We start from the raw sequence: 25,635 nt of genomic DNA, 5'->3' as shown, positions 1-25,635 counted from the left end.
AAAGAACATAGAACAATGGTGAGCTCTCGTGTCTGCATGATTTGGTTTGGTTTGAGAGAAAACCGACGCATGTTGGTCGGCGATTGAAACCGGCAATTAATTTTTCCATAGGAGCATGAGCTGTACCTGAACAGGTTTCGACGACAGCCTTCGAGGTTTGCATCGATATTATTCCATTTTCACTCTGAGTTGCATTTGAATGTCGAAGATCCCAGGTGCTTGGTTGATGGCACTGAAAACGGGATTTGCATATTATAGTCATTATTTGAAAATTGCAGAGCAGATAACGACCTGGCAATATTCCGGCAATTTGCGAAACTCTTTTGCATTAAATCGAAGGGTCATTTTGTTTTTATATTCGACGTAACGGGCATAACGGGTATAACGGACACATTTCAACTAAATTGATGCGCCTGAGTAAAACAGACAAGCGTTCAAATGTACTCCTTCGCATCACATATTGTGCGTCACAAAAATACTTTAAAATATAAACTTATTGAAATAATCACAGTTTCTGTCGCCACGCCCGGGCAATATATTTCAACAAGGGCAATTAAACGACATTTACTGGGGAGGGTCCGATCTGTCACCATCCAGGGAGCGCAGGTGACTGAAATAAATCATATATTAGGGAAAAACTTTAGTTCTCACGTTTGTAAATAATGCCGCAAATAGATTGCAATACTTTTAAACGGTTTGGGAAAAATAGAATGATGAATGAATTAGGCAGGTTTGGTACAGACTGATGCATTTAACAAACAAGGCGGCCAATGGAGTAAACAACAGGATTTTCGAAACTTTTTAGGGTCACGGCACACTTGGGTCCTTTTGATTACACCAAGCTTTTTTCAATTCAAATTTGAAATGAAACAACCAGCCAGCAACAGTATTTAACGAGAAGTATGGCCCTACAGATGAACAAATGCTTTGGTTCAGGTCTGAATTTTCGATAAACACGCATGTATAACAATTTTTACAGGGTATGTCGAAAGCTTAAATTTGTTTGTTATTTGGTGCAAATTTCGTGACACACGTGAGCCCGTTTATGAAACACTAAGTAATAGCAGCTGGTAATTTTTAGTGTATTTCTGATTTGGAATGTTGCATCATTAAGCGTACAAGCTGAACGTGTCTCGGAGCGCTAGGCGCATCTCTCTCCTCCGAAAACCGGTTTCTGTGGCAATCAAACGTTATGCAGATGCTTCTTCACTTGGCCGCTTTCACCGCGTGCAGCACGCGGACTTGATCAACAAGTTGGCGGGCTGTCAAGAAATGGTGATAGTTTACTCGAGTAATGCCAGGAAATGTTTGCTGCCATTGGTTATTTTTTTAGTTAGCAATGCTTTTGCAACACAAAGTGTCATAAACTATTTTATAGATTTATGCATAATATAGGTAATATATACACCATGCGATACTAAAAAGTGTGTAATAATGAAAGACTTGGCGTGGATTTGCATTGGATTATCTTTAATCTGCCTGTCGACAAAGCCCACTGCAAGCTTGGAGGTATCTTTGAGATCGCCGGCATGTAAGTTGTAATTCGACGAAAAATGAAAGTTTGTTTTTGAGTTTGGACTTTTGCATATTGGCAGGGAAACACTGCGTTCACCGCATGCACGCCTCGATTCGGAGATGGAGCGATTTTCAAAGCGACAATTACCCTAACGGAATTACCAAACAGACCCAGTGCAGTTGGATGTGAGAATAATAATTTTACCTATATTTCCATGCTGCGTTCCATGGCTCGCCATTGACGCGTAGTTTGCAACATTATCGTATTTTCGTTGACTTGTTGTATTGTATTTGTCTCTTGGGCGTAAATAGTTTACCAAAAACTACCTATTTTAGAATCAATTAAACAATTGCCGGTAGCTAATAATAATCACTATAGTTCAACATACGTTTCTCCAACTGTACAATATAACAAGCCCAAAGGTGGTTAAACGTTATTTCCAGGATGGCGAACATTCGTCCAGGCGGATGAATACTGCAGTTTCCTCCTTTGATACTTTCACCATTTTGGTTTATATTTATAAAGTTTTTTAAGTAATAACGGGTTTATTTACAGCCGAAGAAATCTACGAAAGTAAAATTTTTGATCTGTTTTCGTATTTACTCGCAGAATAAGCGTGAACTCGAACCAGAAACTTATTTTGTCGTTTTTCCACCTCAACTTGACCGGGACAATGCCGGGAGGTTGTTTCACGCAATATATGCAAATCTATGAACTTGACACTGGACAGTTACTGGTAAGTTTATGTTCAAAAATCAATACTGTCACAGTCATAAAGCGTACTATGTCTGTTTTCGTTATTTTTTGCAGTGTGCTTTAACGAAAAGATACGTAGGACAAAAAAGGCATTGTACTTTTTGGCACAAGCAAAATAATCACCAAGAAAATAATTTCTTGCATTTGTAAGGACACAATTTGTTTTGCGTTCCAGATTAAAAATATCGTTGTTGCATCGACGACACATAAATATGTTGACGTTTGAAAGCCCTGCAGGATGCATTGCGTTAAAATTCCGACGAAATCACGTTTGCTAATAAATGTTACGAATCTATCACATTACTAAAATATCCACCCTTATTTGTCACTAGAATATGCAGCTAAATTTTGCTGCATTTTAATTTATAGAGTATTTTTGGTGTTCTGGTGAACTTATAAACACAACACCTACAACAGAAAAATGAAAAATATAAATTTTTCATCAAATCTTAAATACTTTTTGGGCTGAGAATGGTTTGAACGTTCGGAAACGAGAATTATCGTTGGGGTTTTGCAGTTATAGCCTATTTATTTTCACATCAACTGAGCAGACATACCTTTGCATTCGGCCTGTAACCATTTTTTTATCATGTTTGGCCAAACACACCACGCCGTCGTTGAACATCTGGTGTAGGTGTGACTCGCGCTTCCTAAGTGTTTGATTCAACTATAGTCGAGTCACACCTGTAAAATCTCTTGAAGGCATTTGAATGGAAGGTTTTTACCATGCAACTTTATTTTTCTCTGCAGCCACAACGCTTTTGTGGAAACCGACGTCCCGGTGACTACGTGTCGTACGGTAAGCAAATTATCGTCTTCCTTTAAAAGTTATTATGCGCTGTTGGGTAATTATCGCACAAACATCACCTTATGGATGTCGTTATGTGATGTCAAAGTCTTCTCCCAGCAAGCTGACGTGTTGGGCAGATGGAATTTCGCCTTGGGTTATTTGGCGAGTGTTTGTTTGGTGAAAACGACGCTGTCAAGTCAAGTGTTTACATTTCTTCTCACACGCTTGACAAAAAATGACCGATTTGGACGTTTCATTTGCATAAACTGGTTGTATTAAGCCTTGGCTGGACTGTCCGGTCCATCGACGATATTTTATCGGGAAAAGCCGATTTTATTGTTGTTACTACCCACATGGTCGTGGCTAAGCGGATAAAAAATGCAGCGAATTTTTTTGGGGGAATTTATCCAAAGCCCGATAAAAGGAAACGACGAACAAAGGATATTTTGTAATTATTATGTAAAATTGCAAAGTAAATAATGCCTATTTGTACGTGAGAGCTAAGTTAAACGAAGGAACATGTCTGTAAATGAATTTAATAGCAGTTACATGGGCCGTGTTGCTTCTTACTTTTATTCGTTTAACTAACTCGGAAATTCTCCACTTGTTGGTTCATGTCAAGGCCAATAATTATCGATCGATCTTCGTTTACCGAGAATAATTAAAATTCTGTACGTACTCATACGTAATTTCACAAAAGTTACATAACTTTAACGATTTAACAAGCTGTTCATAACGTTTAAAACTAATGTTTTTTAGGCAAAACTTTGCGTGTTGATTTGCTTGCTGATACGGTGGCTGAACCTCATCAAGGATTTAGGATGATGGTTAAGGCAACGAACAAACTGAAGCCCGGGTTTAAAAGTAGGTTTTAGTATTCACCTGGTCGCCCATGCTACGTGAAATTGATGTATTTAAATCGTTTGTGTTTGTGAATATTACCATTAATATCATATTTCGAAATAAATAATTATGTTTACAACTAATGTGTTTAATGAATGAATACTGGATCAATTTAAAACCAAAAGTCCCTGGCAGGCTGTCGATCGTTCACCGTATCGATAAATTTTTACATATTAAATTTCATAAAGCAATATGTGGACATCTCAGATGTTTTTTTTATGAGAAAAATATATTTCGCCTAAAAAGGCATCATCAGTTTCTCCAACTTATTCAAAGATATGAAATTTAATATATAATTATGTTTACAACTTTTATTTGTAAATAAGTGCATGAAATGGAGTCGCTGAAGATTATAGTGTGCACAGCTTGACTGAAAACATCAAGTACTGAACGCTTTGTTGACTTCAGAAACATTTTCTTTTCCCGCACCAAAACCTCCAAAGTCGAAGAAGAAGCAGAAAAAGAAGAAGAAAGGAGTGAAAAGTACAAGTGCAGTCTCCCCACCACCACCAGCCAAAAACGGGGGCAAAGTGGATTTGAGACAAATGCAACTGAGCAGGGAGCAGGCCAGACGGTACAACAGCACGTCTTAATACCTCATTTTCAAATTTTATGCTTAATTTTTAAGTCAAAAATATCAATTCCGCAATGTATGCTTAATTTTTGCCTGACTTTAACAAATATAATGATGATAAATAATGAATAACAAAAAAAAGCTGCCATATAATTTTTAGCGGCCCATAGAAATAAATTTCAACACAAGGCTTTTGTTGTTACGCTGTGGTTGGGCACGAGCACTCCTCAACGGAGAATAAAAAAAAATTATTTGTGGTTTTCAAAATTTTTATGTTTTTTGGGTCCAGGCAGCTCTTCAACACCACTCGAGTGCAGCCAAAGGCTCCCCCAAAACGTCCAGATTTTGTCCAAAACCCACCTGTATTTACTCACAGTGGAAATCCAAAACCTGTCGACGAAATCGGTGAGTTCTTCTTTGTACAGTTATTTATTATAATAATTATTAATTATCAAACCATCACTCACAATATCTTCCAATAAGTTTATTTTTTGCCAGACGACTTGGCCAGAGGGTTATTTTTTGAAAATATAAACAGAAGGCTTTGCTGTCACTGTTTTATACACACCCTTTCTTAACCGTATAAGAACAAATTTAAAAATACATACGAGAAAAAGTAGATGATTAACCTTAAATATTTCATATTTTGCTTGCCTATATAGTCTACTCATGTCGAGACGCTCCACGGCATAACCTAAAAGCGAAGATGTAAAGAGAAAACACACGATTGCGTTAAAACCTGAAAATAATTGAGTTTAAAGCATTTCGCAATATTTTTCTCAAGAAATTGCCTTGAGTGACGATGACGATAGTTTGGACTTCAATCTCTACATGGTGATCGGAATTGCTGGAGGAGGGCTCATACTTCTGATTATAATAGGAATCCTATTTAAAATGTATGTTTGGACACACTACAGCATCAGGAAGCATAAACCATATATTCATCTTGGCACTATATTGCAGATGCGTGTACGATAAAAGAAAACCCAAAAACAAAAGGGAGGCAACAGAAACGGAAAAGAAGACTCCCCTTGAGGCAGTTGTAAGTTGATTTTTGGCTTAAAATTTACAAATTACAATCGTAGTTTCGAGTCCTCGCCCTTTTGGTACGTTGCTTTCGATTTACATGTTATCTTGCAGGCAGTATTCGTTTTCTTTCAGCATATAAATGCTTTAAGTAAAATATATGCACAAAAGATCGACTTGAGTCTATGCGAATAATCTGTAGAACTACTTCAAGTAAAATATACACAAAATGGGTAGTCATGATAAGTCTTTCGTAAACAAGTTCTTCCCTACATTATTTTAGGCTCACCCTATACAACGACGTCACGACCTTCCTGGTCAAATGATGACGTCACCAGTTTCCACCCTGCGTCAGCAAACGTATGGTGCGTATAATCACGCCCCCGAGGCCACTTCACACTCCAACGATTACCAACCAAGTCATGCCAAAAGAAATGCTCTTGACGTCATCAACAATGACGTAATCACACAAAACGGTGTCCCGGGCATGCTTATGCCTGTCGACGGCGGTGGATACATGTTTTACTGCCCACCGGAGTCTGACGTCAACACTCTGACGTCTCAGGGCCGTGTCTTATCACTGAAAAATCGTGAGACTTCGCCGTTTGACGATGAAGGTTACGGTACCGCGCGAACTCTCGGTCAGCGGACAAAGTCAGGGGGAAGCGAGAAACGGAAAAAGAAGAAAGTTCCCACTCTGAAGCGGAAGCTTAGCGAGTGGGAGAAACAGGAAATACGAAAAGGAACGCTGCACATTTGACATCTCAACGCGCAGAAACAACAATTTGGGTGAAAGACTGCCAGCAAAAACAAGTTGCAGTAACGCTTCTACGAAAGCAAGCAAGACATTCAAGTCATTATCTCTCAAGAAATTTTTAATAGGCGATGTGTCAGTTTAGGATCCGCAATTTTTTTCTAGGGGGTTACGACACAATACTTATTATGAGACATTACATAGCTATTGCGCTAGATCAGGGCTTTCCGAACTGTTTCGCTAGCAACACCTTGCAATTGAATAAAATGGTATTTGATTGGGGTAACCAATTTTGTTAAACAACTTAGTTAATTGAACAGTAATTTCAATGCAACGACTGAAACACTTGGGTCTATATAGTGACGCAGCATACGTCTCTGGAGGCGTAGTTTGGTAATAATACAGTCAAATGCTTGTGTGACATTGTCGAGCTCTTCGCAACACATGCCTTGCCAGCTGTGCTTTTAGGACGAGATAGTCTGCAAAGATTTTTTTCTACACAAAGCGTTTTTTGTGTTACTTTTTATATACTTGCTGACAGTGTGTGGCTGGCACTGCTTCCAAGGTGATCGATGTATATGTTTTGTTGTCGTGCGACTACTTTTTTCTTGTGACGATGTATTTTTCACAAATGTATAATGTGTATTTTTCAATAAAATTCGATGCTGTATGCTTTGATCAAAAGAAGAAGTGTTAAGCATAATGATTAGTGTTGATATATACAAATGTATTACAAACGATATCACCAAGAGTTCACGAGTTAATTTTATTCAAAAAATATCACAGCGATTTCGACCACACTAAAGTTTACACAACAAAACTAAAAAACAAAGCGAAAATTTCTAGCGCTTAAAACACCAAGAAACTGACGTTTTGGCTAAATAACTAGCCAACGTCTGAAACAGTATGTGGAATAACAACAATGTTCTAGGGGATCTTAAAATATGTATAAGCCAGCAAGGAGAACTTGAGCAGCTGTCATAAGGTGAAACAGTGGTGTGAAGAATATCTACGAATACAAGGAAGTTTTTACATATATCTCTTGAAGCATTGTGTTGATGTCGGAAAGATCGCTCAAAACTTTGCCTTTGACAGCTCCACAATCCACTGACCGGGCTGCTATGTATTCCTTGAAAGAAAAGTATTGCAACGTTGTGAGAAAAAAGGAATTCAATGTCGTTACTCCTAATCTACAAACTTTTGGAGCAATATTTTCTCGCGCTAGGCAAACTGATTGTTGAGCGCTGTAAAGTGCAATTTAAAATTAGTTATTCAACAATGCAAATACCAATTAAATAGGATATGCATAAGTTTGCTCAAAACGTTCCAAGCAATTTCAAACAACTTCTAACCTTCAGACTAAAGTTATTCTGTTCAATATGTTGCCATTTCTTGATGAGATTTGACAGTTGGGCGTGGGTGTCGTTCTCTTCTAAACTCCTTACAACGTCTTGATACTGATGATGCATTTCGTCCGCCCTCGACCTGCATTCGTGTTTCCTCGAATTTAATTCGTCTCTCTCCTTTTCCAATTCCTTCTTACGTTTTTCGGCGTTGCTCCGTAGCTTGTCAAGGTCCCTATTTAAGGCAAAAGATTCTGTTTAAAGAAAGCTCTCATTTAGATCGTGACGTCATACTTTGATTAGACGTTTTTATCTAGGCGTATCTCATGATTTAAAACCATTTCGATTTGAGCGCATTTCAACGGTAAACTGTTGTTTTTTGGAAAAAAAAATAAATTGACCAAGGCGTGCACGTTCTGATTTTTACTCACTTGAAGACTTCAATCTCGGAATTCATTTCTTCCATTCTGTGTGTAAGATCTCTCTTCTCCGTTTCCATTTTCTCTTCCAGTTCTTCGACTTTCGCCAACTGCTGGTTGAGGTCCACGTTTTGTGTTGCCAGTGACTGTGACGTGGATTCGGCTTTATGCAATTCGCTTTCTTTAAACTGCAGGTCGTCCTGAAAGATGCAAGATTGCCAACTTAAAACGGATTATATAATGGTTATAATTTAGAGACTTCTGGCCCATAACAATTCTCTACCAAATATATTTGATTATTGCTATTAACAATGGCATTTTTTAGTGTGGTGTTCCACAGGTTTAAATAGAAAATACCCAGCAGGTCAACACAACCCATGAAATATTGCACTAATTTAATTGATAAGCAGCAAAAATTTTACCTTGAGTTCTTGCACTTGTCTGCGTGAAGGTAGGTTGGAAGAGATACTGATAGTTTTTGAAATCTCTTCGAGCAATGCAATTATGTTTTCACCAAGATTATCCTGTTGTTCGACTTCCTGTGCCTTTGTTTCTGGAAAATTACGCTCGAACTCATCCATGCCTTGTTCTCTCTTCTGTATCTGTCTGTACTTCTGCACTGCTTCACTCTGTAGTGAAAGGAAATTATGCAATAAAATTTGAGGATTTACTGTTTCATTAAAAAAATTTGCAAAAAGGGGAATTTAGACAATGCCTGCAATAATGCACAGGTTGAAAATTAGATGTAAATTTTATACCTTATATTTTCTATTTTGAAAAATTAAAGATGGGCATTTTAACATTTATCTGTAATGAATAATTTTTTAAACATTACCTCCTGGTCTTCTAGTTCATCCTCTACTTGCTGTAATTCCTCTTGCATTTTCTGAATGTTGTCATCTAGCTCATGGCTTTGACGGTCCATGGAAGAGATCTCCTGGTTGTAGCTCTTCACCTTTGCAAGTAATTCTTGTTGTTCCTGCTCAGGACTCAAACTAGACTGCTCTTCTTGTTCCAAGTGCTCCTTTTTAAGTTGAAGCTCGTTAAGCTTTTCATATAGCAGGACTGCTTCTTGCTTCATCGAGTCACCTTGCATTTCATTTTCCAAAGCATTTTGTCTATTGGTAAGCTCCTCCAAATTGTCTTGGAGCTGTGTCAACTCTTCCATGGTCTGCAACAGTAATGACCATTCATTTGTAGCCAACTATTATGTGAGAATTTTATATGGTCATCAAACGGGGCTTAGATATTGCTTAAAATAATTCACATTCTGACAAGACTATAATTTGTATTTTTTGAGAAATTGGATTAGCCAAACATACTTTCTGACTGAAGCAATATTTTACTCACCTGTAAACCATCCCTTTTCAATTCAGAGTAATGTTGTCTCATTTGTGGGTCCATGTCCTGCACCCTATTCTCAGTTAACATTCGTTGTCTTCTCATTTCCTTTTCCAGCTGCTCGATTTGTTTCTCCTTACTCTCTTTCTGTTCAAAGATCCTCTCCAAGCTGTCGGCCTCTCTATCATTTTTAATTTTCAGTGCATTGAGGTCATCCACTATGTCTGGAAGTTCTTGGTTCATGTTCATTCGATCAATCAGCATGTTGTAGTCATGAAGCTCACCCTGAATGAATAATAATTCTGAATTGAGATTTTAAAAAGTGGTTTGATTATAGACACAAAAGTACTATAATTTTACACATTTTGAAAAAGGTCAAACTTTTCTTTGCCTAAAGTTACTAATAAAATTAAATTGCAATTATAAATGATTGAAAAAAACAAAGCAAACCTGGATTTCAGATATCTCAGAGGCCAAGGTTTCAGCTCTTTTCTCATACATTAGAAATGTGTTGTTTTCCTCCTGGTTTTTCAGTATGTCCGCCTCGACTCTTCGAATTTCAGCAGACATCGATGTCGATTTGCTTCTGATTTCACCAAGCCAAAATGTTCGATCTTGGATCTGGCGCTGGGACCCCTTATTGGCTGTCTTCATGCCACTAAGACCTTGCTGGGTCATTGGTCTGGAAACACAAAAAAGTTATCAGTATATACATTACAACATCTCATACTCAATGCTATACCTATCAGCAACTTTAATTCCACTTCCAAATACGCTGCTTCCACCTGGAACTTGTCCACTTCTTGTTCCAGGTCGGCCAGTTTCCATCCCCCCCATTCTCATTCCCGATGGTGGCCGGGCCAGGGAGCCCGTTGGTGGTCTGTTGCGCATGGAACTTGGTGGTCGTCCAGACATACTTTTTCTTCTCTGTTTGTTAACCACAAGCTACTACTACTATACACATAATAAAACATAGCATTTAGGCCTATTCAAAGTTTGTAATCATTTTAGAAAAATAGATTAAAATATGTTCAAATTTAGCAAACTAGCTATCTGACATTAGTCGCATCGTATTTTAATACTTCTGGGTAGGAAAGCATATTTTTCCCCAGTCGTCCTTTCTTTCATTCTCTGAGGCCCTAGGTTAAACTAAAGCAAAAATGTTCCAAAACGAATTTGTATTTTGTTGACAAATTACCGTCGCAAGTATGCAATAATCCGTGACTACGTGGTTGAAATAACTTTGGAAAATACATTTTATAAGTTATATTATATTTTGTAGATATCAAAACACTAAATAAACGTTTAAACTGATTTTTTTAATCTAGAATTTGCTAAATTAACGCACCTAAATTTAATGATAAAAACATGTAGTGTGGATGTCGGGACGGATTTTTTGTAAACAACTAAAACGAACGGCACTTGTTAGACATTTATTTGACAATTTTGTATAAAGCGTAGGAAAAGTACTTCATACAAATAAAAGAAACGCAGGGAAAGTACTGTGTTTTTGCCAAACTTGGTTCTAAGTGTAAAAACTTTTTGGATCACTTCTTTTATCGTTTCCATGTCAACCGTTTGTATTTACGTTTCAGCTTGAAATAAGCGAAATAACGATGTCATGCATGAATAATCACATCTCTTCTCTGGTTTCTGGCGAAAAGGCGAATGTTGTATGTTGTTTTCCTGTTTTGTCGAAGAACCAATACTTTTTTGGCTGAGATGTTGCAAGTGGTGACCAGTTTTACTACTACCAACACTACAAAAGTAAGAAAATCAAATAAACTTCCTTACTTTCATATTTCTTTTAGTTAGGCAACTTGAACAAAGCTGTATGGTAATATGGGCCCAGTAAGATTTTTGGCAGTCCAAACAACAGGACACAATAGCCACGGCCCACGGCCCCAAAACTGAATAGTTGGGGTTAACATTTTTGAATAGTTTGTCTTGTGTGTGATGGCGACTGGAAAAATGTCTTGGCCATACTATAACAATCAATCAAAGCATGGACAATCATATGGAGGTGGAGGTGTCAATATGGCTGGGGATATGCAAGACATGCATCTTAAAATGTCAAAGAAAATTGCTCAATTAACCAAGGTGATTTTTATTAATTGTTGTGTTCATGCAGTTATTTGTTAGTTTGTTGTAAGTTTTACATTAACGTCAATATTAGAACATCTCAATTTAGTGTAGTTTTACAAACCAGTGTCACTTACATAAAACCGATTTGTTTTCTTTTGTAAGGTCATCTATGCATTGAACACCAAGAATGATGATCATGAGTCAGCAATGGAGGCACTTAAGGATGCTCATGAAGAGGAAATGCAGCAGTTGCTCTCTGAGACTGCAGCTAAAATTCAGCAATATCGGTTAAAAATTGGCAATGAACTGGACCTCAGGAGGTAACGTTGATAATTTTTTTTAAATTTTATATTTGTAACAACAGTTTACCTGCTATACCAGCTATAATTTGTCATACTCTTCGTTTAGGAAAATACAAAATTTGGAAGATTGTGTTGATTCTTATTCAAAAGAGCGCAAGTTGGCTATTGTTGAAATGGACGCATTTAAACAGACTGCAGAAGATCATGAAGCACAACTTAGGTCTGCTCACAATGCAACCATTGCAAATCTCACCAGAGAACTAACCGAGGCAAAAGCTGCCTTTGAACATAGAATAGATGACTTTGAAAATAACATGTCCAGTGCAGAGAGGGAAAGGCACAAAAATATGGATTCTATTGTTATGGAATATAAAAATCAGATACAGACACTAAAGCAGGATTTGATCGACCAGAAATGCAACTTTGAGCAAAATCAAGCAAAACTTGGTGAATCACATTCCTTGCAACTCATCAATTTGCAAAATGAACTGAATAGGGCTAACCAGGAAACCAGAAAGTGTATTGAGGATTATGAGGGAAAAATGGAGAAGGCGAAAGCATTTTACGAACGCGAATTAATGGCAATGAAAGCCTCTTCCATGACTGATGAGGAACTGGAGAAAAGATGGAAAGAGCGGGAAGCAGTTCTGAAAGAACAATCATCCAAAGTAGAAATGAACCTTAGAAAAAGGATAAAAGAGTTGACCGATGAATTGGCGATACAAGCAGATGAAATTCAAAGCCTAAATGATAAACTTCTTATGTCTGATGCCAAAGCTAATAGCACTGTGGATCATGTTAAGGTTTGCTTTTTTGCATAAAATGATTTTATTATGAATATTCTACATCATTTTAATCTAAGATGTATAAAATCGGAATTGTCATTGAATGGTTGTAAAAGTATTACCAAGTTAGCTTTTAAATCAAAAGTATTTTTTATTTAGTTTCTAATAACTACACCAATTTTTTTAAAAATATTCATGTTTACTTGTGCAGGATCTCCGTGACCAGTTGTCCAAGCTTCATGATGAATACAACACCTTATCTGATCACAGCAAGTTTACAGAGGAAGAACTCAACACAGCCAGAGAAAGGGTGGACTCGCAAGCTGGTGATATTATTAAAAAGTCAAGTAAGGCAACATAACTTCAGGTAAACACTGGCATGATAATTGAAATAAATTGCAATATTTACTAGGTATTATTGGCACACTGGAAGCCATCAAGTTGACTCAGGAAGAAAGCATTCAGGATCTTGAATCACAAATGAAGGATCTTAAGAGACGACTCCAAGATGTGGACTCAGAACGCATTGCTTTGCAAAAGGCACAGACAGATGAAAATGGACATCTTGTACAACAACTTAAACTGCTTGGCCAAGTAAGTGATGTTAGAATATATAAAACAAAAAAATTTCTAGCACAAAATGTCTTCCAACAATAATGTAATAATATTGTATCATCACACAGCGTATTGAGACCATGACTGGTGAGAAGGAAGCTTTGCAAAAGCAGTTTAAGAGAAACCTGGAGGATTTAAAGTTAAGTCACGATGAGGAGGTGGAAGAGTTGAAACAGCAGTTTGAGAAGGAGGCGACTTCCATGGCTACCAACCATCAATCTGAAGTGGAATTGATGAAAAATGAGGTAGGCGACAATGCAGTCACTTAAAATGTTTAAAAAAATGTTATTTTTGTTTCTGTGTGTGTATGGATTTGATTGAAGCAAGTTTGATTTTGACGGTAGTAGTTCCTGATGTATTTATCATATTTGACTAAACCAGTTTAGATGGAAGAAAATGCGAGACATAATTTTAAAGTTGATATGCTACAGCCAACTTAAAGTAATGTGTATTTGCCGTAATTCAATAATATATTACTCCATAGTACAAATCGTCTAGCAGGCACTGGCTGGCATGTGCAACATCCCTTGAGTAATGGTTTGGTTTGCCCCAGAGGTTTAGCATGGTTAGTGGCACCATCGCGTAACTCAAGCGTCTGACCTCGGGCGTGTTTACAATGCTTGAGCGTGCCTGGACAATGCGGCCATTGTGTCGCTGGCAGGGTACGAATTCGACGTGGTGGCTCACCATGGCATGTAGTAAACCGTGCTTCACGCTAATTAAAGAAGTTGGCGTAAGTCTGTGAAGGATTCGGTGTTAAGCAAGTGCAAATCTAACGTTACCTAATCGGTTTCGGATTCGCTTTAACAATACAAAACATGTCACAATTTCTCCCGTGTGCCTTTTCAGAACATATTGCGATAGGCTTCCGCACCAGGAATTTACTAACAGCACCATTAAGTACAAACAGTAAGCACTAAGAAATGTACAATTTTGTGTATCACATCAGTGAAGCCATATGAAATATCCATTAGATTAACCAAAATAACGCACGTAGCCCAAGGTGATTGAAATGGGAAATTGTCAAGAGCCATTGTCTCCGTAATTTTCAAACAACTTCACAGAAGCCTGAGGTGGTTCCTGCACTTGACATTTGGTTGTATACGTTGTAATTATTTAATACACAAACACCTATCCGGTTCACAACATTTGATATACATGTATAAGTGTACAAACGTTCAACGTGTTTTGGCACTACATGTACATACAGCAAAATACAGCACCCCCGATTTATCTTAAAAGCGCGTTTGCAAATGGCAAAATTTTGTCGTTTTTGTCGAAGACTTTCTTATCGGGAAAATTGTAAATCGGAACGACATTAACACACTTGCAGTTCAACTTACTGCGACGAATCGAGGCTTTAAATCATTGGTTACCGGTCTTCGGTATGCGCTTTAGGACCCTGTAGCCCTTATCTGTTTATGAAAAACACCAGCTAAGCCTACTTTAATCGTCTTTGTTGAGCCGCGTAACTTCTCCAGGCCTGGATGTTGCTGAGAAGTCCAACAGTTTTTGTTTAGTTTTGTGTAATATTGGTTTCAATACCTTGTGAACAACATACTAACATCTTACATTGTCGTGTTTGCCCGGGTCACAATGCCCTTTAGAAATATTATTTGCTTTATGGAAATCCAATCATGGCCAAAGTAATTAATTATTTATGAATACGTCGTGTGTTTGTCAGTTACTGGTCTTCAAACAGTTTGTATATCCTCCGTTAAAATCGATTACACAAAAGCCTCAAAACGTTTGAAAATATCCCACTACAGTTCGTATTGTGAAAGTTAACTTTATCTATATCTGTTTAATAATGCGGAACTCGAACTTGTGTTTTCACCCATTCCGAGCCAGTAACAACAACGTGAACAGATGGATCACTCATCGACCAGCGTCGCACTGAAGGCGAATAGTTTGTGTTGATAAGGGCTACCCACAAGTACGGGGTTGTGGTACGGAAGCCACTTGTCCATGTATTTGGCTCTTACGCAGGTCTTTGTGATGTGATTGTGTAAACCCTGGAGGTGATTTTGCACAAACTGATTGCAAATTTTGCAGGTAATTTGTTTGTAAAACGTGCTTTTGATGTTGTTTTTGAAGTCGAAGATCGTCAACAACACCCTGTAATAACGTTAACGTCTTCAGCAACGTGTTATGACACATGCCGTTGTCTCAATTGACGCGCGCACACAATCTAAATGCACGGGATGCTTTGATGCTTTGTATCAAGGTGAAGCCGCGCAATTTCCGTTCTAAACATTCCAAAATTCAGGACGCGTGTCGCATTCTGTTATGATCCGTCGGGCGTGCGACATGTCCTGCTCGGTCAAGCGCAACGCAGATATGACGTAACCGCATTTTTTGCAACCCGGTGGTGACGCGTATCGAATGCAACCCGACCCACTATCTCTACTTGTATTGATGGCGTGTAACGCCTTGGGCCTGTCAACCCATACTTCCCTGCATGTCTGCGGGTAAGTTAAGGCGTTGTGGTATTTAGTCGCGTTTGTTTCGTTTAGTGATTATCATAGCATTACATATATATATATATCTTCCTTGCTATTTTTTTTTAATTTTAACATGACAGTGTTAATAACAATATGGGCCAGTCTATTTATACTCTTCCTTGCTGATGTGGAAAAAGTTATTTTTTTTGCTTGTGTCCCCACACTGATCCGAACGCCCATGTCGACCCAATAGCTCGACTTTTTGTCGGCAAGCCAAATATCATCAGTCTGATTCTGGTCATGTTAAAACCTTATGTGATTGACATGCCTCTTAAGAACGGGCGGCCGTGATGTGTTTAGCGACAAACGATGTGACCATTTAGCCAGTGGACACCCCAAACGTCTGTTCGCACCTGTAGCAAATTAGAAAACACTCGTTACTCCGACACCACCCATGTAGCACGGAAAGATGCAATTCTTTTTAGCGTTGAGCTTTTTGATCTCAGACAGATTGTTGATGCTGGATAAGTTTTTGCAGCACGGATGTTGTATGTGGTTATCGGTGTATTGACCCAGAAAGTAAGGCTGTCGCACTTGGGATTGTTGGTTGCAGGTTTTCTTCACGTTTCGCTTTTGTAAAGTTGTAGAGCTAATGTAAAAAGGTGTCTCTATACACATATCGAGACACCGGATACCGTTTAGTACATTTATTTGTAGTTTCGTGTACTGAGCGCCGCAAAAATGCAAACTTCGCCGCTGCCAGTTTCTAAACCCAAATTCATTTCCCCAGACGCAGGAAGCGATGGACAAACTCCTCCGGGAGATGCAGGAGCGCCTGATGAAGGAAACCTCAGCATTTGAAGAGGAAAAAGCTTCCGCCATTTCCCGCCTCGAGGAGGAAAAGCGGGAGATCGGAAAGGAACTAAGAAACTCACAACAAGAGGTTAACCATGCACATCTTGTGATGCTGTTGTGAATAGTTCAATGAACGGCCAGCAGTGTTTGTATTGTTTTGTATTGATAAATGAAGCCAATATGGCAATTTTGCTTTACTACCTTAGGTAAACTTGTTTATGCTCCTGCACTATTTCCTCATTAAAATGATAAATCTATTGGTCCTTGGTTTTTTATATTCAAAAAATGACTTTAGTATTCTAACCAATCTACAGCATCACAAATCCTGTGACGCCATGGGTTATATCTAAAACGCGTTTTAGTGTGACGGATACCAACTTTTACAACATTAAGCATTTGATTATTATATGTAACAGATAAAGAGACTCTCCGATGCCATAACACTGCACGAGAGTGGCCTTGGCGACGCTAGCACTCGTATTAACGGACTCAAGTCGAGAATTTCAGAGCTGGAGGACGAACTGCGCGATGCAGATGCAAGACGCAGAACTGTGGAAGCGAGCGCCGACACGCTACGGTGATTATTTCCCCGTCATAAGTGACCCTTTGTGACGTCACAACAGGACTTATATCGACGAGTTGCACCTGGCGACGAGGACTGACGCTTCGTTGTAATGTGCTACAACAGAACCACATACATTTAAATGCTTCCTCTTGATATTGTTTTACTGTTCGTATAGTGGTCTTGGCCTTACTTGGCGTGACCTTTAAACTGAACTTTACCTCCAATAGATTTCACCTGTTATTATCAAAAGTTGTTCATGAAGTTTTACCTCAAGTTAACTGTCAATGACTGACAATTGTATACTGCATACCAACATCAGAAACGCGTTTCATAAACAAAACACACGCAAATGATTTTCATATAACTTATTTGCCAATAGCTAATATTTTGACATGTATCAATTATCAATTCTGTGTACGTTTCGCTAACGTAAAATCTTGTGGTTTGATTTAAACATTCTTATATACTTTTTATAGTGGAAATATCATTTAACCGTCTGTTAGTTACCTAACTTCAACTCGTACGTTTTTGTGTAGCTTTGTACACGCGATTTGACTAATACTTTTTTACGTGCAGTTCCGACATCAAGCATCAGAGCAAAGAGCACGATCGCAAGGTGGCGATGTTGCGCAACGACCACGAGGATTCGCTGCAGAGAATAAAACGCGAGTGGGAAGAAAAATCAGAGGAAGAATTGAGGTAAAAATCTACATCTAATAACCCGTGGTTTACTAAAATGATCATCATGTGTTTTCACTCCAGTCTGTGTTCACAGTACTGCTACCATATAACTTTACCACTGCTCATGCACCATCAATGTTAGGTCTCACTTAAAAGACATGTCTTTTCTTTTTATTTTGTGTAGAACTGATGATGCCTAATAAAGCGAAATAGGTTTTTAAAAAATAAAATTGTTTGACACAAGGTTTATTATAATAATATTTGAAATTGACATTGAGGTTTACACTTACTGTGTCACGCCAAACTAGTGTTGCTGGTTAGGTTGATTTCGTGAAGGAAAATAATTTTCATTGTTTTATTCGGTGTCAGGACGAAGTTGACCGATTTGCAAAGCCGCTTGACGTCACAATTTACCGACGAACGTCGCGAGTCTCTTCTCAATCTCGAATCGCGGAAGGAGGACGAACTGAATGCCGCGAGAGCTGGATGGGAGGAACAAATAAAACAACTCTCCATGCAGGTTTGTTTTGACGGGAAAATTCCCTTCTTACCTCTTTGGGTTGCTGCCTTTTTACTTTAATCCGTTGAAATCTTGCAGAAACCATGTTAGTAAATTGGTGTTTAAGATGCAAGGCGATTTTTGCCACGTTATTGCTTGACTTGCTTAATAACTGTAGAGAGATCTGGCCCTCGGTCAGGCATTGTTTATTTATCTGTGACAGCAAATTACTTTATTTGATGAATATAGTGAAGCAACAAACCTGTAATTTACGTCAGCAGATTAATGTGTGACTTCAGTTTTGTTCATAACGTTATGACGTTCATGCGACTCACACAATCCTGCATACTTTAAAAGTAAATTCTGCCTTAATCTCCAGCTGCACAGATGAGACCTTATAGGGTGTGAAACAATGTACACTCTGTCTGTAGCTCTAAATTCTACTTTTATTTAAGATGAATGAAATGAGGAACAACTTCGACGCGGAGCGACGTGGGATGGAACATCGTGTGGAGGAAGGGAGGAGTGAGATGTCGGAGTTGGAGAGAAGACTTCGCAGTGAAGCGGAAGAGGTTGCCATGAAGCTGCGATCGGAGGTAAATGACAATGAACGCCTGTGTATATTTATTACATGGTATTGTACGAGGAAACATTACAATATTTCGCCACAATCAAATGGTATATTCTTAACTTTTCGGTTGTTGTTGTTAATTTAAAGGACCATTTGATGTAAATTTCCGTTTGTTAGGCATTTTTTAAAATGTGTTCAAAAATAACAATATCCCCGTAATAATTTCCACGTTGTAACTATTTTTTGAAATATTTTTTTTAGATGGACAACATGTCCTCTGCCCACGAGGTGGCGCTAGCGACAATGGAGCAACGTAAAATCGACGAACTGAGAAACTCCGAGAGCAGACTGCTCTCCCAACATAGGTAAGCCCGCATCTTACTTTAGCGTTGTAAAGAATATTTGCTTTGTTTTGAAAACTAACGTAATCTTATTTGTTAGAGAAGAGATGCAATCGCAGATGCGGGCTCAGCAGATCTCCCTGGAGGCGCTCAAGGATAAAATGAGGAGAGAAAAGGCGGAGGAACTTGAAAACAAAGAACAGGAGTTCAAGGACGACATGGGTTAGTGTTGGAAAGATTTTACTGGCATGTATCTTTGACTTTTGGCCTTAACTATGGATATGATTTATAAAAGGTATATAATTACCCAAGATTTATTCAATCTCTATGTGTGTAACTAAGCTGAGGTGTTGCATCTAGAAGAGGTTTATTTTCACATTGTTACTATTAGATTTACCGACCAATGAAATTGAATTACTGTCGTTGTTTTTGCTTGAAATATGTTTGTTAAACCTAACTTCACACCACACGCTGCGCGTTTCCGACTTTCAAGCAACCGGGTTTGTTTTTCTACTTTCAGAGGAGGTTCGAAGCCAATTAAGCTACCAACATTCGTCAGCCCTCGATGACATCAATCGGCAATACGAAGCGCAAATCGTTACAGCGAAGTCGGAGATGGAACGGGAGAGAGACGCGAATCAACGAAAGGAGGAAGATCTTAACCGCAAGGTGGAGCTAAAACTTTAACTCTAGAATCTTGGACTTTTGTTTCGCGTCGTCTCCATGCTCTCGTGGTCAAAACAAAATTATGAACGGCGCAATCGTCTTTTTCAGCTTTCGGACTTTGAGATGGAGTTGCGGAACACCACGTCGCAGTTAAACCACTTGCGAGACAAAGTCACCGAACAGAACGAGTCGCTCGCCACCGTCAACCGCGAACTCGATGTGAAAGGTGTTACTATCGTATTTGTCATATATTTATATGCAAACATTATATACAAGTGTAGGAAATAATACTTTCCCGTGGTCTGTTTATCACAATGTAGCTCAAAAACCAAGCGTATATCTTATGGACAATAACTTTACGTTTTGACCAAATCAGATTTGAGTTTGCTTTATGTTTGCCTGAACATTCAAAATGTGATTAAATAAGATGAATAAACAAAACTCCATGTTTGTAACAACACCAACAAAAATCGAGTGTGTTTACGCAACGAAGAAAATGCTGCAAATTTATTCCTGTGCCTGTGATATCCTGTTATCACAACTCTCTCGTTTATATCCTGCAGGTCAGGAAATATTGCGCGTGCGCAGCGAGGCGAACGCTGAGTTGTTCAGGAGGGAAGAGGAGTTGAATCGGAAATTTCAGGCGAAGCGGGATCGCTACGAAGCGGAGACGATTCGACAGAAACAATCGATGGTGAACGACTTTAACCGAGCCACGGAAGCGCTAAAGGATAAGTTGTCCTCCCTTAACATAGCGTAAGTAGCTTTTTATTGTATCATACAGGAAGAAATATTGTTGTGATTCCACTGGGATATACTAGGTGGGTGTAAAGAGCATTAATTCGTTTGAGGGTTGTCCAAAATCTTACTGGTTTTCGGTCCTATGTAGTTTTCTCCTATTTCGAAATAATATGACAAAAATTCTGACGTTTTTCTTTTAAAAAGTGTTGTTTAAGTTCGACTTGCTACTAGAAGTATAAACTTCATTTGCTGGTTAGTAACGGACCATGCTACCAGTCAAAGTGCTTGATTATACCAAAGCAATTCGATTTTCGAGACGACATTAGAATTGATGTTCCCGTTTTAAATTGTTCAGACTCAGAGAAGCAGAGGAGATGTATAACAGGCGTGACAGTCGTCCTGAGGATGTGGATATGATCAACCAACTAAAGGAACTCGTTCGCGAACGTGAATCACAAATGCAAAAACTCATAGTGAGTAGCGAATGGTTTTGGTTGAAAAATTTTTTTTTTGTCTTATGGTTCGGTGCACAATAAATATGTACATGTCAGCGAAACTGTTTTCGAGTAAACTTATACCAACTTATAAACTGTTAATACAATAGATTGTTGCAAGCAACTGATGGCTAGCCAACTCGTACTCCTGTATTGAAATTCGGATACCCCGCATAAGTTGTTAACAATTTTGATTCTTTGCACTGGGATTAAGCAAAAACAACACAACCTTTATCCCGCGATAAAATGTGGTTATTGCTTTTACTTGCAGGATGATAAGAAATATTATCAGATGGAACTCGTCAATCGCGAAACCAACTTCAACAAGGTTTTCAGCGCGGCTCCCAATGTAGGCGTGCTCAACCCGCGAGGAAAGGTCAGATATTTTTCCTCTTACACACACGACTTGTTTGGAAGTTTGCGGGTTTATTGTGTTTTCAGTTTGTAGTTGTTTGTTACAAAGCCGTGTGTGTATTTTATATTGAGAAAACAGGTCACGTGCTTAATAGTTCAAGTAAAGCATGGCATATGTAAACATAACGTGCAGCAAATTCCCTTAAAAACCAATCGATCTTTCAATATGTTATATTTGCCGATATACATATTTCGCCTATAATTCGACATCGTCAGTATAACGTATTCAAAAGAATTATAAGAGAGTTAGGAGATTCCTATACATAAGTCCTTCTGTATTTTTTTTTACTTTTCATTCATCAACACTCCATCATACGTGCAGAAAAAGGGCCAGAACACCCTCTCAGCACCTCCCCGTTTCACTCAACAATTTGTGAGCGTTCCGAATCTGAACTCCATCGAGCCGGCCATGAACGGTTCGAACCGGTTGGAGCCGATACGATCCGGTTCGAGCTCGCCTGGCGGGTACAAGCAGCTCCAGCCGACGCCCCCGCCCCACCCCAAGAAGTTCCTTAGGTAGGCCGGTCCGCTGCATGGCCCGACCTAACCTTTCCCCGTGGTTAACAATCGACTAACTGGCAGTGCATGAAAGTACCTGAAGGGGAATCACCTTCGCTTGAACCGAGTTATTTATTGTTTTTTTCACAGTTTTTTCACCATAACTTCCCTTTTACCTACGTTCATGCACATAAAAATCTATATAATACCGTTGCTTTCAGTTTTTCATTATTTTTATTGGCGTGCCGTTCTACTCACCTTTTCTGTCTTCTGATCAGAGTGACGTCTAACCTATTACGTCATCGCCAGCATGTGCGTTGCCCTAACGTTCAACTTATCACTGTAACCGGTCTCGATTGTGTTGCGTCACAAAGAACACTTTGTTGCGTAACAGTTGACCAGCATGGATTTTTGCCTTGCCCTCGACAATGTGTCTTACAAGCGAAATAGGGTAATTGCGTTTTGCTGTTTATGTTTTGTGCCTTTTTTGCATAAAAGACAATATACAAACCCAACTATTACAATGGAGTCCACACTACAAAATTATACAAACCGTTCTGACTTCAAAATTTCCTCAATACTATTCCACTTCTATGTTTTTTTTATCCTCGTTGTTTAATGGACAGTTTTGACGTGGTTTAGTACAAACCTTCTCAACAAGGCGAAAGCAGTTATACCCCGAGAAAATGTTCAAGTGGGAGAGGGGTCCTAACAGCAAATAACACATTTTCTCTCGATTGCAAAAGGTCAATCGCAAGCAATTTACGAAAAACTATAAACAACCCTTCTATAGCACCCACCCCTCCCCCTCCCACAAAAAACGTGTTACTAGTAATTAGGTACTTCTTTTCAATGCGAAACATTTTATTGAGCTTGGATATGAAACAACAAGTAGTATCAGAACCACAAAACGGGATTGTAAGTTCTTTGGTATTTTCGGGATATCGAAACCAACCTAGAAATAGTGAGAAAGAACCTGAACACATAAATATTATTTCGAGCTCCCAGAAGCGAAAAACACAACGCACGTTCGGTGAGTATCCGCAATCCGATTAATATCAACGTCGACTTATGTCGGAATAATAGCTACGTCAGAAAGTGACTTGTCTTTGCATTTTCGGTGACCTTTCCTTCCGTACCATATACGGAAGGTAAACAAGGCGAAGTAAGTGCAGGAGCAGATTGTACGTCATGAAAAGAAACTTAAGTCGACGAAGGTTTGTGTATTGGACCAAATAAAACGGCACATTTCTATTATGGTAGATAAGGGATTCAATATTTCTACATTGGTAGGGACTTGTAATTTCCTATACTTTAACTCGAGCATGAAACGAGCCATTTTTAATTTGTTTAAAATGTATCATAACGGATTTAAACCAAGGTTATCCTGGTTACAAAAATCCTATACCAGGTTTTTATATGGGTCTGAACTTTCCTTGCATCAAAAGACAATAAATTTTTGGCAGCACAAACAAGTAGACTGCATGTTACCAGTGTCTCTGTTGTCCTTTGAGCATTCACATACGCATTTCGTACAGGTTGTCTTGCCAAAACCAATTTCATGACTTGCTTTTCGTCTCCTCCGGGCTCAGATGTACAACGAAAACTAAAAAAAACTGAATCACGTTTTATTTTGGCGCAAAACAAGAACACACAATACGCACTTGTGAGCCCACAATCCCAACCTGCAATTTAGCTGTGACACAAAAAGCGATCCACTTATCGTTGTCGATATCGTCGCTGAAGGCAGAATCGCTATCTTATCAAGATGGTGCCATTTTGTCAGTCGCACTTTTCCGTTCGGTTTAAAGGTTGCAAGCTACATCATGAAATGCCACACAAGAGAATGTGCGAAAAATGCGCTTCTAACATTGCAAAAAATAACTCGGCAGTTTCTTAATCCACTGACGGGGATTTTCCGGCTGCAAACACATTTGCATACAAGTATTTTCAAAGTTGCATGAAAAAGATCGCTGAGATTTTCAGTGCGGGAAAGAGTTTTAAATTTTTCATTTGTTCGATTGAAATAAATTAGCCTATAAACTGAGAAAACACTGACATACATTTACAAGTAAACGGTTATTTTTTTGTCCCATGATAAACTTTAACTCGCGTATATTGTCCAAGTTATGTTTTTGAAAGATTAATCTGTTGTACGCTTTTTAGCCTTGCTTCGGACGAAGTTGACGACCAGTTTTCCCAAAAGTTCGAGCAAGCCTGCAACGGAGCGCTGGAGTCCACCAAGGTCGAAAACGGGTTCGGAACGACTTCGGAAGAGTTCGTAAAGCTTCGGATGCACAGCACCAAACATAAGCCGCAGCTCACCCGAACCACCACCTTTGAACCTTCGGGCGAAATCAGCTATTGTGACGTGGCCACTCCGACCTTCACAGACGTCAGAGACATCTGGAAACAACGAGGAAGCAAACCTGCTCCCCTTGATGACGACATGGCGCTGTTGCGTCGTAGCGAGCGCGTGACGTCACCGTACGGATCACTCCCCGATCATTACACAATGAGGAAACCGAGTTTTAACTCCAAAAGGAAGAGCATGAGGGACTCTTTCATAACGTTGCTGGCATCCAAGAAGAAGTCGCCGAGAGTTAAAAAATAAATGCTTTATAAATGGCAGGATATATAGTATGCGTTATAAATGGTAGAATTCCTGAGGTTATCAAGCGTTGCTTAAAAGTAGTGTTATTGACTACACCAAATCTTTAAAAAGACACTCTTTCGCTCATAATATTAATATGCCTACGTTTATGCAGTTTTCCACGCGTCAACAATATTTTATCAACCTCTTAGGTCGGTGTTTGTTTGTCTTTTTTGCTTGCTGGGAAACCGACTTACCAAGCTTGAAACTGTACACTGTATTAACCTCAACAAGCAGTACGTCTCGAATAAGGTGTTTGCCCGTGCTATTGTGTTTACCCCTTATGTACAGTACAAGCTTTTCTTCGAACTTGTGCCCTGCTTGCTGATCCGCCGTACCAATCGCTCGCAGCATACGGTTACTGCATGTTAGGGAACGTTTCGTCCATTTATTGCGCAAATCAGAGTTGTACGTCGGGCCTGGGGGTTTTGGTCGGTTTACGGCTTAATTTGAATAAAAATTACTAGGATTTTTGTCCACTCCACGGAATGCAGCCCACGTGAAAAATAACGAATATATAAAACGTTTTACCAACGATTTTTAACATGGTAACCATTGCCTTTTGTTGGATGAAACTGTTTACAGCAGCGCTGACCACTCTGTTCTTCTTGGCCTGGCGGCAAGATTCGCGGCCAAACCGCGAGCGCTAGATGTCAAGATTACGAAGAAAGGGCCTTGTTCTTGTGCCGCGTAAAGTACCTGGCTTTTGTTCTTGCGTGACTGCAGCGTCCACCGCAGGATAAATATCGTGTCTCAATCTCTCGAGGAAAGACAATTTCACGCAACTGAGCAGATGTTATCGGCTCGTACGAGACAATCGGCGAAATTGAACTTGTGTTTGTTCGTTTTCGAGCTTTTATTGGTTTCTTCGTATTAGTTATTTATCAAATAAATCTAAACTAATCCACCGTCTTTGCGTTGTGCGTCTTGTAACAACATTTAACAACAACATGTAAGCCTTTTGATGTGAATCAATCTATTCCATCCAAAAGGTCCATATAAGT

General features: G+C 39.0%; 3 protein-coding genes across 3 annotated transcripts; 2 read left to right on the top strand and 1 right to left on the bottom strand.

Annotated features, from left to right (window-relative positions):
• Positions 1-1,383: 1,383 nt before the first annotated feature.
• Positions 1,384-6,929, top strand: LOC145908348 (uncharacterized). The gene is made up of 10 exons (XM_082995612.1): positions 1,384-1,531; positions 1,596-1,701; positions 2,126-2,252; positions 3,023-3,071; positions 3,822-3,926; positions 4,374-4,539; positions 4,829-4,944; positions 5,324-5,435; positions 5,503-5,581; positions 5,849-6,929. The coding sequence occupies exons 1-10, from the start codon at positions 1,435-1,437 to the stop codon at positions 6,323-6,325; spliced, it is 1,434 nt and encodes a 477-aa protein (XP_082851738.1). The 5' UTR covers positions 1,384-1,434; the 3' UTR covers positions 6,326-6,929.
• Positions 6,930-7,079: 150 nt separating this feature from the next.
• On the bottom strand, positions 7,080-10,375 carry LOC145903554 (intraflagellar transport protein 74 homolog). Its single transcript, XM_082991645.1, has 8 exons — positions 10,165-10,375; positions 9,873-10,104; positions 9,432-9,707; positions 8,917-9,252; positions 8,504-8,710; positions 8,094-8,281; positions 7,672-7,897; positions 7,080-7,448 (listed from the first exon to the last, which is right to left on the bottom strand). The coding sequence occupies exons 1-8, from the start codon at positions 10,335-10,337 to the stop codon at positions 7,329-7,331; spliced, it is 1,758 nt and encodes a 585-aa protein (XP_082847771.1). The 5' UTR covers positions 10,338-10,375; the 3' UTR covers positions 7,080-7,328.
• Positions 10,376-11,192: 817 nt separating this feature from the next.
• On the top strand, positions 11,193-25,517 carry LOC145894237 (protein FAM184A-like). The gene is made up of 20 exons (XM_082982759.1): positions 11,193-11,522; positions 11,670-11,827; positions 11,916-12,612; positions 12,806-12,941; positions 13,007-13,188; positions 13,278-13,454; positions 16,444-16,596; positions 16,925-17,085; positions 17,650-17,772; positions 18,124-18,274; positions 18,709-18,849; positions 19,086-19,189; positions 19,266-19,387; positions 19,686-19,834; positions 19,940-20,057; positions 20,395-20,587; positions 20,928-21,045; positions 21,338-21,442; positions 21,803-21,996; positions 24,145-25,517. The coding sequence occupies exons 1-20, from the start codon at positions 11,379-11,381 to the stop codon at positions 24,590-24,592; spliced, it is 3,774 nt and encodes a 1,257-aa protein (XP_082838885.1). The 5' UTR covers positions 11,193-11,378; the 3' UTR covers positions 24,593-25,517.
• The last annotated feature ends 118 nt before the right edge of the window (positions 25,518-25,635 follow it).

Source organism: Ascidia mentula, chromosome 1 (genome assembly GCF_947561715.1).
Source record: "Ascidia mentula chromosome 1, kaAscMent1.1, whole genome shotgun sequence".
In the NCBI taxonomy this organism is placed as follows: Eukaryota; Metazoa; Chordata; class Ascidiacea; order Phlebobranchia; family Ascidiidae; genus Ascidia; species Ascidia mentula.
This window is presented reverse-complemented; position numbering and strand designations above follow the sequence as displayed.

Excerpts from the sequence above, each read along its gene's own strand:
- LOC145908348 (XM_082995612.1), top strand. The coding sequence starts at position 1,435 with ATGAAAGACTTGGCGTGGATTTGCATTGGATTATCTTTAATCTGCCTG. Across the intron at positions 4,540-4,828 it reads AGCAGGGAGCAGGCCAGACG|GCAGCTCTTCAACACCACTC; the intron begins GTACAACAGCAC and ends TTTTGGGTCCAG. Across the intron at positions 5,436-5,502 it reads ATAGGAATCCTATTTAAAAT|ATGCGTGTACGATAAAAGAA; the intron begins GTATGTTTGGAC and ends ACTATATTGCAG.
- LOC145903554 (XM_082991645.1), bottom strand. The coding sequence starts at position 10,337 with ATGTCTGGACGACCACCAAGTTCCATGCGCAACAGACCACCAACGGGC. Across the intron at positions 9,253-9,431 it reads TGAAAAGGGATGGTTTACAG|ACCATGGAAGAGTTGACACA; the intron begins GTGAGTAAAATA and ends TTACTGTTGCAG. Across the intron at positions 8,711-8,916 it reads ATGAACTAGAAGACCAGGAG|AGTGAAGCAGTGCAGAAGTA; the intron begins GTAATGTTTAAA and ends CTTTCACTACAG.
- LOC145894237 (XM_082982759.1), top strand. The coding sequence starts at position 11,379 with ATGGCGACTGGAAAAATGTCTTGGCCATACTATAACAATCAATCAAAG. Across the intron at positions 12,942-13,006 it reads TGATATTATTAAAAAGTCAA|GTATTATTGGCACACTGGAA; the intron begins GTAAGGCAACAT and ends AATATTTACTAG. Across the intron at positions 21,046-21,337 it reads CACAAATGCAAAAACTCATA|GATGATAAGAAATATTATCA; the intron begins GTGAGTAGCGAA and ends TTTTACTTGCAG.